The sequence below is a fragment of the Lontra canadensis genome, unplaced genomic scaffold (genome assembly GCF_010015895.1).
Source record: "Lontra canadensis isolate GAN:19392208 unplaced genomic scaffold, GSC_riverotter_1.0 scaffold4, whole genome shotgun sequence".
Taxonomy (NCBI): Eukaryota; Metazoa; Chordata; class Mammalia; order Carnivora; family Mustelidae; genus Lontra; species Lontra canadensis.
This window is the reverse complement of record NW_022630998.1, coordinates 25,954,727-25,967,438: the sequence shown is the minus strand read 5'-3', so window position 1 is coordinate 25,967,438 and position 12,712 is coordinate 25,954,727. Positions and strand designations below refer to the sequence as shown.

Below are 12,712 nucleotides of genomic sequence, written 5' to 3'. Positions count from 1 at the left end.
ATTCTGTTTTTTAACTGTAGTCCTTGTCTTCCCTGCACACTCTCCTACATACATTCTCCCCCCCCCCGGCAACAAATGCATTCTGATCCCAACTTTAGTTATCTTTCCATAATGCAAATCTTATCAAGGTAAGCACCTGTTGGAATCCTTTCCAAGAGTCTTCACAAAGTAAAGCAGTGAGGAGACAGCTAGGCAAAGACTTTGATCAAGGCCTTGTTTTTATAAAGGAGAAACATATCCCTGGTATTGCTAAACTTCCAATTTTTCAATTACAAAATCTAAATTTTTAAAATAAAATATCTCAAAAAAATGCTAGCAACTGATCTGCTCTTTTTGAAAATTGGCAATTTGCATAATGACTGGATATCTGATGATGTTAGGAAATTACTGTTAAAAACTTTTAGCTGTAAAAACTGGATTATAGTTATTTTTAAAAGCTCACATAAAGATATACACAGAAATATCTATGAATGAAATAATATTTGCTACAAAATAATATGTTGGGTAGAGGAGAGATGAAGGGGAACACAGATGAAACAAGTTGACCACCAGGTGTTAATTGTGATAGGTACATAGATCATTATTTTCATTATATATTCACTGTATTATTGTCTACTCTTTGCACATGTTTGAAATTTTTCACTGAAGTTAGAACACACATTGTAAGGCCCAAATATGCACAGGATTTGTGACCTGTTTCCACAGACTTTCATGATCAGACTACCTACTTTACCGGACTCACCTTCAACAACTACCTTTTTAAACATGACATTCTAGCTAACTAAACAACATTTTATTCCACAAATTTGTTCATCCCTTGATGTTTCTGCACATATTCTTCTATCTGCTTATAAACATCTATGCTCCTATCTGGAAAACATCTAATTTACATTCTACTATTTGTAAGGCAAGTTGTCCTGTAGTATAAAAAAGAAATATATCTGTAATTATCCCCAGTTCTTGGCAAAGAGCTTTAAAAGCCTTTGGAATTTCCTGAGTGAGAGGGGGTGTCTTTATTATGTTAACAAGGGAGCTCCTAGTGGACCTCCAGATAGCTTCAGAATGGTGGCTGGTCACCAGAAATAGCAACATGTGATTAGAGTTGGGATGTTTAGACACTTGATCTGCAGGAGATGGGGGCTAGAGATTAAGTTCAATCACACATCTAGTTATTTAAAATCATACCTATGTAATGAAATTCCGTAAAATCTCATGGCAATGAAGCTCTGAGAAGCATCCTTGCTGGCCAAAACACTAATGTGCTTGGAGGGTGACATGCCCTGACTTCACAGAGAGGCCATGGAAACTGCACTTCTTCCCAAACCTATTCCTCTATCATCTTTATAACAAAACTGTAATCACAAGTATAGAACTTTCTTGAGTTCTAGTTGTTCTAGGAAATTACTGAACATGAGGGGTGTCATAGAAATGCCCCAATTTATAGCCAGTAGCCAGTTTTCAGAAGTATGGGTGGCCTGGGGATTCCTAGAACTTGCAGCTGGCATCTGAAGCCTTGGCATTCTTACAGAGAACTCTGTCTTTCACCAATGGAGGCTATGTTAACTCCAGGTAGTGTCAAAATTAAACTGCAGTTGGTATCAGACCAGTTGGATTAAAATGAAATATTCCCCTAACTGAAAGATTCTTGGGAGGAAAGATTTTATGATTTGTTTCTGTATGCTTCAAAACTAGTACAGTTACTGGCATATAGTAAGTGCTCAAAAAGGATCACCGAACCAAAATGAATTCAGTTCTCCTCATAGTTGAAAGGTTTTCAAATAAAATATTTATCCCAACCAAAAAGTCTCTAAACTGTAATTAACATGGGTGAAGAGGCACTTCCTGAAATTTCCCTTTAAGTCCAGAATTTTAACTTACAGTCGATTCTTGTTATTCGCGGTAGTTATGTTCTATAAAGTCGCCGCGAACACTGAACATTGCTCCTAGGGGAAATACAGGGTTAGGTTCCTGCAAGCCTCTGGTCACAACATTTTCATCAATCAATACAAAACCTTGTTTATGTGTGTTTATGTTTAAAGACACCTTATTTAATATATACTGTTGATTCATTAAACATTTAATTCACAGCCAACAGCACTATAACTCATGCCTAAATAAAGCTTACTTGTAACAACTGTAATCTTAAATATAGTATTTTCCTGAGCTCTGTGAGTATTTCTAGCAAATTTTCTCAATAAGGCAAAGCCTTCTTGTGCTTAGGAACACTAGAAAGCCCTTCAGCACTATGCTTGGAGGCCATTTTAAACGGTAAAATCAACAAAAAGCTAAAACGTGAACAACATGATACTAAACAGACCACGAAAAGCACACTTGTTTACAATATGAAAGGTGAAACAAGGTCTCAGCTGGGAACACGGGCACTGGGCCACTCAAATTTTTTGCCACTCTGGATATGTCTTTGAATGACCTTGAAAGCACAAGTATGAATTTGGGGGTTACAAATGAACTTCAGCAAGTACGCAGATCGCAAATACAGAATCCATGAATAAAAAGATTGAGTGCATAACATTTAGAAGACCAATTATGCAATAACTCACAAAGACTAAAATTAAGTCATTTAGCTCTGAGAAATTATTAATTATTGCTAATCAATGAAAGAACTCTTAGTATAGGAAAACTTAAGTTACTTTTAGAACACTACGATAATGAGAATTTTAAGATTCTTCATTTTTTAGGAGTCATTTTCTTTTTAAATACAATCAAACTTGTTTAATCTCACTTTTGTAAATCCATTTTTCTAAAATGGATTGCACTTATTATTACTTTTTATTGGGCAACTCAGGTCATCTACATCAGTAATAATTACTGTTCAAAGCTGGAACCTAAGGATGCTGGGTGCTCTTAGGGCCACTTCTTGTCTGCTACTCACGTACGATGCATTCATCCATCCATTCATTCGTCACACACTTATGGAGTTCCTTAGAGCCAAGTACTCTGCTGGGCAATGGAGATTTAATCCCATACAATAAAGCCAAAGACCCTGCTTTCCTGATACTTATATTCTGGCTGGGAAATATTTAACCAATTAAAATATGACCAAAAAAAAAAAAAAAAGAATCACAAATTTGGATACTACACAAAATTGGATACTACACAAAAGAACCAAACAAATGGTGAAAATGAGAGAGACAAGACTTAAGTTGTAGGTTAGGAAAATCCCTCTGAGATGACATTTACCCAGCAACCTAAAGGATGAGAAGAATGGAGGGGAACAGCATTCCAGGCAGAGAGGAGCATGTCCAAAAGCACAAAGGCATGAAAGAGCACAGAACACTGCAGTAACCAAAAGGCCAAAGAGGCAGTTGTAGCACATGCATAGAGAAATGTATGAGGGAGGCTGAAGAGATACAAAGTAACAGATCATGCAAAGCCTCCTCTGTCGCAGTATGGAGTTTAGATTTTATGCTAAAATAATGGTCTCAAAACAGGAGAGAGCAATAACTTGATCTGCCTTTTAGATCTCTTTTGCTGCTCTGTGAATCAGAAGTAGGCAAGAAAAAGAGATATATTTTGGACATTGAGTCAACAGGTCTTGCTAATGGACTAAAAGGAGGAAGTGGGGCAAAAAAAGAATGAAGGGTAATCTATCCTTTTGATTTGAGGAAGATGGTAGTACATATGCTGAGATGGAGCAGAATAGGAAGAACCACGAATTTAAATATGCTGAGTTGTTAAGTATCTATGAGACATCATGTGAAAACATCAAGAGGACAACTATTTATTGGAATCTAGAACTCAGAGATAACTTAGGGTCATTAGGTAATTGTGGTATTTATGGAATCAATAAGATCACCTAAGGGGAAAATAAAACATGGCAGAAGTCTAAAAATTAATAAGGAAGTGAAAAGTAGGGGCACCTGGGCGGCTTTGTTGGTTAAGCAGCTGCCTTTAGCTCAGGTCATGATCCCAGGGTCCTGGGATCAAGTCCTGCATCAAGCTCCCTGCTCAGTGGACAGCCTGCTTCTCCCTCTCCCTCTGCCTCCCACCCCAACTTGTGCTTGCTCTATCTCAAATAAATAAAATCTTCAAAAAAAGGGAGGTGAAAAGTAGAGTTCATAAAGACAATTCATGTGACAAACGTTGCTATAATAGAAAAAAGGGAAATAGGCCAAAACTAAGAAATGGACATGGAAGGGGCTTCGTGTTTTAAGGCAGAAAGGAGGCAGGCCTATGACTCTTCTTTATATATTGTTACTTTTAATAAGAGATCTTTAAAAAAAAAATTATGTGTATGTGTGTGTGTGCTAACAGGAATGATCCAAAGGAAGTGAAGCAATTAATGACAAGGAAGAAAGGAAGCAGTACGTGAAAGTTAGAGGAAAAGAGGTATAGTGCACGAATGCAGTAACTGGGACCTCCTCAAGCCAAAATTAAAATTTACAAACTTTTTTTTTTTTTTTAAATAAAGACGGGCTGCACATTAACTAGGGCTGTGGGTTTAGTGGTGAGAAAATGATCGTGGGGCTCTGGTTTCAAGAGCTGAGCCTGAGGCAGGCATACACAGTATTTGAGGAGAAAGATTTAGAGTTGAAAGCTGCCTGAGAAGTGGAGGAGACAAAGACTGGCAGGCAGCATGGAATAGCTAAGGACTGAAAGTCCGAAGTAAAACTTAGAAGTACAGTTGCACAGTTTGCCTTAACAGACAGTGCTTCATACATAGCTGGATTCCATACCACGTGCTTCCCATGTTCTAGACACTTTAAGCTCTGGTCTCAGTTTTTAGCCTTTTCTTTTACTATTAGTTGGTATGTCTATTTTAGCAAAATAACTTGCAATGTGCTTATAACTGCTGCACCATGCCTTTCTAATATGGGCTTGGAAGACATATGAAAGCTAATTAGCTTTAGATTCTATGTAGCAGTTAATAAGAATGGTTACAAAAATACAATCAGAGAAACGTGTTTTGTGTTAGTGTTACAAAATTGCACATACAATATCATTACAACCATGACAAGAACCTATGAACAGAAAAGATTAGAAGGAAATACAACAAAATCTACACAGTGATTATCTTTAGCTGATGAGAATATAGTTCATTACCTCTTATTTTTCCTTCTCATCAATTTATTATCTTTTTCTATATCACAGGCATATATTGTTTGACATAGAGGAAAAAAACTTTAAAATAAAAAGTATTAAGAGGATCTCACTAAAAAACTGAACTTCTTACATTTAAGTTAAATGCATTAATATCAGGGTATTTTATGACATGTACCTAGCTATTCAGTGGCTTTGTTCACCTATGTTCAAATTGTCAGCAGTGTCTCAGATAATAATGCCAACCTGGTGTTCCACTTCACTAAATCACTGAAATAATTTTTTACTACTTTTCTTATATAAGCCTCTTACATAAAATACCATCAGACTATATAACTTTTCTTACTAAAGTTCAATAGCTGAAAATATAGGTATCAGAAAATATAGAATGCATTGACCCAGACTCTTCAAAAAAAAAAAAATTAAAAAGCAATGTCATTTAAAGCGAATCACTTTAAAATTTTTTAAAAGTAAAAATTTCAGAAATTTACAATGGTAATCTAAACATGAATAGAGAAAAGCTTAGTACTGAGAGCAAGTTAAAAAGATCTTAATACATAAATAATTATACAAAACTATTTCAAAACACACGTCACTATAGATACTTCCTTTTTTATGTTTTTTATTTTTTACTTTTTTATTATGTTCAGCTAGCTAGCATATATAGTACATCATGAGTTTTTTGATGTAGTAGTGTTCAATGAACTATAGATACTCTCAGTCTTCATTCTGTCTCAGTAATTGTAACAAGTGAAAAAAAAATTAGAGAAAAAAATACCACTTAAAACCTAGAAAAGCTTTCAGCACAAGTAGCTAAAATATCACTATATATACACACTCTCGTTATTTACTGGAAACTTTACTAGAACAGCACGGCATTCTGGAACTAGATGGAAGTTAAGAGGACTAAAGGCAAGGAGAGCAAGGACTCAGGCATTCCATAAGGGTGGTAGCTGACAATTTAAACTTTCCCTTGGGTCTTAGGTCCCACCTACTGTGCATTTGAATAGTAGGTTTCTCTCACCAAAGGGAACTTGCAGATTCTTGGATCAGGCACCATGCAAAAGAGACAGGCAAAAAGAATTAGAGCAACTGAATATGAAGGTGTTGCACGCCATTTACTCAATATAGGATGAGACAAAATCAGAATAAATCCAACCATAACATGTTTCCAGTGAGGAACATATGATAAGAAGTAGCAGATCAAAGTGAGAGCCTCGGGAGATAAAGGGGTAAAGAAGAATGCAGGTTTAAGCTAAACAATCAATGAAATGGAAAGCAGGTCAGCAAAGAAGCTAGTACAGAGGGGGAAAAAAAAAGGCAAAATCCTACTTCCTCATGCAAAACCCACTATTCAAATGTACAAAGAATGTAACCTATCACTTACCTCTCCATGAAAAGAGGGGCCAAGCAAACTTCAAAACAAAAAGGAACTTTAATTACAACAGAAAGTAGAGAATTCTTTGGCTACTATACAGTGGTATGCTGGACATGATAAAAAAAAAAAAACAACCATCTCTGGATGATCTGAGCAGCTGTTAGAAGTGTTCTTTATGTTAGGGACAGCAGTTTACACTAAAGGTACAAAGAAACCAACTTCCCATGGTTTTTCCTCCCTTTGGGGAAAGAGGGAGGAATGGAACAGTGAGAGCAGTAGACTCCTCACAGTTGCTTTTCTACGTTAGTAATAGATGCTCACAGGTTACAGAAGAAGAGATTTTGTCACCTAAGTTCTCGTTAAAGCAGAATCCCGTCAACAAAATCTGACAGTCACATAAAAAGGCGTATAAAAAAGGAGAACTAAGAACCTTTCTGAGAAGAAAAATATTTTTCTAGTGAAGAAAACTGGAAGAATGGAATACAAAATATTTATTATTTAGTAATGTGGTATAACTTTAATTTCAAATAGTGAGGTGAGAGGTATAATTTGAACAGATGACATTTTTTACACTCTACTTCACGCTAGTCACATCTGTGGTCATCAAACTCAATGCTGAGGTGCCTTTTTATTCAAAATAAAAGGTGGCTACAGAGTCACAGAAAAGCCAGAATACACCAAGCAAAGACAAATCATATACCAACTACATATAACCTGAAGGACAGCTTATACATGGCTAAGTACCACTAGGAACAGAAGGTAGGAAAAAAAATCTTAAGTAAATTACTCTGTTAACTGCCAAAAGAAATCACAGTAATTGTAGAAAAGTTCACCACCACCAAATTCCAAACTCTGTTCTAGAGTTGATGAGCAGCCATACGTTAAATAAATACTATACTGTGCACGGAACTTCATGATAAGAAGCCTAGATCTGTTTCATTTACTCATGAATACGAGTAAAGTTAAAACTTGTTTTTTCATCTATAAACACATCACCTGCAGCAGAGAAGGACCAGACACCAATCTTACTTTTACTCGCTACGTACAATGGCAACTGAATTCCCAGATTCCCTTGCACTTTGGCCTGGAGTCACAGGGCCCCAGTCTATGCAATGTAGGCAGAACTGATAGATCGATTTCTAAGCTTGGCCCCTTGAATCACCTGAAAGATCCACAGTCTACTTCCTTTAGCTGCCAAGTGACACAGCATCTATAACACAAGATTCCAAGGTAGCAGGAAGAACAAAAGAGCCAACAAGTCTGAAAAAGCGTAGACTCCCTCAGTCACCACTTTAAGAACAGCTGAATCCTTAAAATATCATTTCATGAAGAATCTACCTGGAGAGCTGCCCAATCCCTTCCTGAATCTCCCATCTGACCATGATTCCCACCTAGGCAAATGGAATGAGAAACTAAGTTCAGACACTGAGATTTCTGAGGCCTTAACATATCCCAAACATATGCCCTCTCCTACCTAGTTGGGTGTACAGATCCAATTGGGATAACAGACATAAAAATTTTTATCAGTATTAAGTTTTGTAATAGTGTAAAAGCAATATTAACTAAGCCAGGTTAACAACTAGTTTAAAAAAAAGAAAAAAACAGAGATATACAACACTAACAGCAATATCTATTATTTAACAAGAGCTAGGAAACTAGTTAATTTTTTTATATTAAAAATCAACAAGCTGCTGGGGTGCCTGGATGGCTCAGTCACTGGGCATTTGCCTTCGGCTCAGGTCATGATTCCAGGGTCCTGGGATCCAGCCCTGCACTGGGCTACCCGCTCAACGGGGAGCCTGCTTCCCCCTCTCCCACTCCCTCTGCTTGTATTCCCTTTCTCACTGTGTCTCTATCAAATAAATAAATAAAATCTTTTTAAAAAATAAATAAATAATAAATCAACAAGCTGCTAATATAAAAGCAAAACTGTTTATTCCTTCAAGATATGACTTCTTCAAGTAAATGGCGGGAGGCTTACTCATTAAGTAAGAATAATAAAAATCCAATGGCACTTTAAACCTTCCATTCCAAAAAGACACAGACTGATGAGAGATGTGGACATAAATTTATGACACAAAAAGACAAGCCATATTTTAAGAAAAATATTTATTTACAATATGAAGATATGATACTAGTGGAACAAATATTAGGACAATAGAAACAGAACCTAAAAACATGTCTCTTCTGTCATACTCATGATTAAGCTATCATGGAATCTACACATCTATTCACTTGAATAGTCCTATTCAATAGTTCCATTCAATACAGTCACTCCCAAGCCAAGAGCCTCACCCCTAATTCCTTCAGACATTTTACAGATGATAAAGAATGCCCTCAGATCTTTCTCTTCCTTAAACTCAACAGCATCATATGATTTAAAACGCAAATGGTCATTTCTGATCAATATATTTACATGAGCAATTTAGAAGGCATTTTACATTTTATTAATATTAAAACAGTATGATTTCATAACATAAAAGGGTGATATAATAATAATTATGCCAAAAGGATAAAATCAATGATCATATTCAACAGGTTGGCAACAACATTTAGCAATTTGACTTCATGACCTAAAAATTTCAGGATTAACATTAAAAATAGACAGATGATCTTAAAAACACAAAACAAAACAGGAATTGAAATTAATTATGGCAGAAAAGTTAACTATTACTAGAAAATTCTGATTGCTATCCCTAGGACCTGATTTGGAATTAGAAACAGCACTAATTAACACTAAAGTTAATCTGTTCACAAAAGCAAATCAGTATCACAAAAAATTACCAAATTCATGCTTATATTTAGGGCTGAATTCCCCCCTCAAATTAGTAGTATGTATATTTATTAAATAGTCTTATCAAAAAAGTAAAGATTTTAATTATAATATGTAATTCCAATATTAACAAAGAGAAAAGAATTCAGTTTTCAATCTCTGAAGTTTTAGTTTTTACTGGTAAATGTAGGTTTTATAAACAAATGGAAAGCAGATAATGTAAGAACATGGAAATTGAAACAAGTCTGCCCAGATCTTTAGAGCCAGTAAGAGATCTGGAAGTCTCACTGGAGACTCATCATAGAGTCTATAAACATGAAATTCTCGGTAGAAAACAAGTTATGACCTTAACATATTTTTTATCTAGTTCATTAATTCAGATTCCATTTATTTAGAATGTATGATAATTTGCCTGGCTGATATTTATCTTTTCATGATTTATTTGATCAGCAAAAAAGTAAACAAGACTACATATAGGGCATAGGAGTACACAGTTAAAAACTAGTTACAGGTGACTGATTTTTCTCTAATAAATAACTCTTGATAGAGGATTTCACCTTCACTGAAACTTCAGTCATTATTTACTTTGCTAATAAAACATGTTTTTAAGCAGCTGTTCTCTTATTCCGTGTGTGTGTGTGTGTGTGTGTGTGTGTGTATGTATCAGTGGTCAAAAAAAATTTAAGCAATCCAAATAATATTTTTCTATATTTAAACAATATGAAAAAAGTATGAAGCATAAAGAATATTAAACTAGAAAACAAATTCTAACGGAAATTTAAGCTTTGTGGATAGAATGGCCTTGAACTAATAATAAAGGCTTATTATTTGTCTTGCAGTGTGTGAAATCATTAGGAGAATAAGAGCTATCCATTGTTTTCTAAGTCCGAAAGGTCTAAACAAAAGAAAATGGACCTACAAATTAGTAAACAGAATTTGGTTATTTACTGGGATGAATAATTAGAATAAAACTATAGACATGGTACCAAAACTGTAACTTCCCTTTCATAACTGCACAGGATTTTGACAAGCAGTTCTACATGCAATTTTCCTGCATTTATGTCAAAGCCCCTAAACATCTTTACTTTCAATTTTATTATTTTATTGTACAAATATCAGCAAGGAAACTTAGCTCCTTTGTGGAAGGACTGGGAATAGTAAGTAGTAAGCTTATAGTGCAGTACACATAATTAAAACCGTAAAAAGTAACTTTGCTCTCTCCTTGTCAAGTTAAAGTTTAAAATTCTTTGCAGTAGAAGAAAGAACCCCTAATTCTTATAATAAACTCTCAACTGAGTCACCAATAGTAGAACACATACTCTCAGTCATTTTTCCAGCAACAGTGAAAATACTTAAACACTTCAATTTATAGTCTCATCCTCTTGTTGGCCAATGTTTTAAGAAGGTAATTACAGAAAAGTTATTTGGTATTTTCATTGGCCATGGACAAAAGTGGACAGGAGGGAGGAGTGAATTCTTCACCATGATCCAATTACCTTTATACTCAAAAAATAAAATATCAATATCTCAAGTAAGAAAAAGAAGGAAGCTAAATTCTTCTCATAACGTTCCTTTTGTCATGTTTTTAAAAAAATAGGAATTCATACTTAATTGAACTGACTTCTGGGAAGTCAATCAGCCTGAGATTTGAATGTGACACAATCAGCCTATCTTTGCCTTACCTGCCATTACAGAGTAGCCATCGGGCAAGAGAATAGTGAGGTATAATCTTCTGCATGACACTGGCCATCACCATGGTAACGACCAGCTGTATACCTATCACACCCTGTATAAAACAAACAAACAAAACAAGTTTAACAAAGAATAAATTTAAATTTGACAACAGTGGTAGAAACCTTTCTATACATTCTGAAAATTATACCTTAAAAAAACATGAGCTTACTAATAAAATACATACTATTCTGGCTTTTTTTTTTTTTTTTTTAAGATTTTACTTATTTATTTGATAGAGATCACAAGTTAGGCAGAGCAGCAGGCAGAGAGAGAGGGAGAAGCAGACTCCCTGCTGAGCAGAGAGCCCGATGCAGGGCTCCATCCCAGGACCCTGGGATCATGACCTGAGCCGAAGGCAAAGGCTTTAACCCACTGAGCCACCGAGGTGCCCCTATTCTGGCATTTAAACATTCAAGACCACATGTTTAAACTTAAGACATCTAATCTCATAATCCTGTACAAATTACCCAAGGATAACATCTATGTTAATACAAGTTAAATGAGTTAGCATGCACATTTAAAATTAATTTCCAAGAAACTTTTCTCCATTATTTAAGGGTATCAAAATGAAGTGAAAAGTAGTGACTGTTTTCATCTTTCTCCAAACTTACTCTATTCAACACATTTAAAACACTAGTTTGGCAAGCTTTAAAAGGAGTATGCCCTACCTTTTACTTCTAAGTTGGTACTGACAATTAAATGAATAGCAAATGATTAAATAACATTAACTATAGTAAATATAATGACAGAATGGGCCTGTAAGTCACTAGAAAATAAAAAAATTCACTCATGATGTCATCACCAACTTTCAATGGGTAGGCCTTCAACAATGTCCAAAAACCTCCTTAGATGACTTTCATTAATCCCTGCCTGTTCTCAACTAACTCACTCAAAACCTTCTGCCCACTCCTTATACCTTCAATCTCCCTCAAACTTCTAACTCTCCACTCAGTAGAGGACATCTTGAACTTCACAAAGAAAATATGTATCACTGGGGCACATGGGTGGTTCAGTCAGGGAAGCATCAGACTCTTGATTTCATCTCAGGTCATGATCTCAGGATTGTGAGATTGAGCCCCAGGTGGGGCTCCCTGGTCAGCAGGGAGCCTGCCCAAGATTCTCTCTTCCCCTCTGACCCTCCAATCCTACTCTCAAATAAATAAATCTTAAAGAAAGAAAGAAAGAAAGAAAGAAAAAGAAAGAAAGAAAAGAAAACAAAACAAAACGAAACACCATCAAATGGGAACTCTCACTTGCTACCAACAAGCTCACAATCACTTGTATCTGCACCCATCTTTTCCTGCACCCTCTAGAAATAAGGGAACATCTTCTATACAAATCCCTGCATCTGTGCTTCAGAGTCTATCCTCTTGATTTTCAGGAACCTCAATTACTGAATAGTTTACTTACTATATTTTCTTTAATCTCTTCTGTATCTGAATCCTTCCTACCAGCATTGTAGCATCTGTATGTCTCTCTCATCTTTCTGCAATAAAACAATAATTTCCCCTCATTCTATAGCCCTCTTCCTTCATACTCACAGCTACTTGACAAAAGACTTGTTTTCACTATTTCTATGTTCTTATGCCCCCACACAGTCCCTATTTGACTTGTGCTTCAGCCCATTCCACTGAAACATCTACCATCAAGATCACTTCATCTTGCAAAATTACTTTCCTTATTTTAAATCACAGCAGTATCCCACAACGTCTACCACATGCCTTGCTTTACTCACAGCATGACAAACAATTCTTCATACTCCTCTTTGC

The 12,712-nt window shown here is 35.6% G+C and overlaps 1 protein-coding gene across 3 annotated transcripts in view; it reads right to left on the bottom strand.

Annotated features, from left to right (window-relative positions):
* TMEM161B (transmembrane protein 161B) overlaps positions 1-12,712 on the bottom strand; it is a 67,657-nt gene that overhangs the window by 34,286 nt on the left and 20,659 nt on the right. For all 3 annotated transcript variants that reach the window (XM_032846966.1, XM_032846945.1, XM_032846956.1), the window contains exon 2: positions 10,892-10,995. In XM_032846966.1, the coding sequence (XP_032702857.1) occupies positions 10,892-10,995 (104 nt within the window). The remainder of the gene's footprint in view (positions 1-10,891; positions 10,996-12,712) is intronic.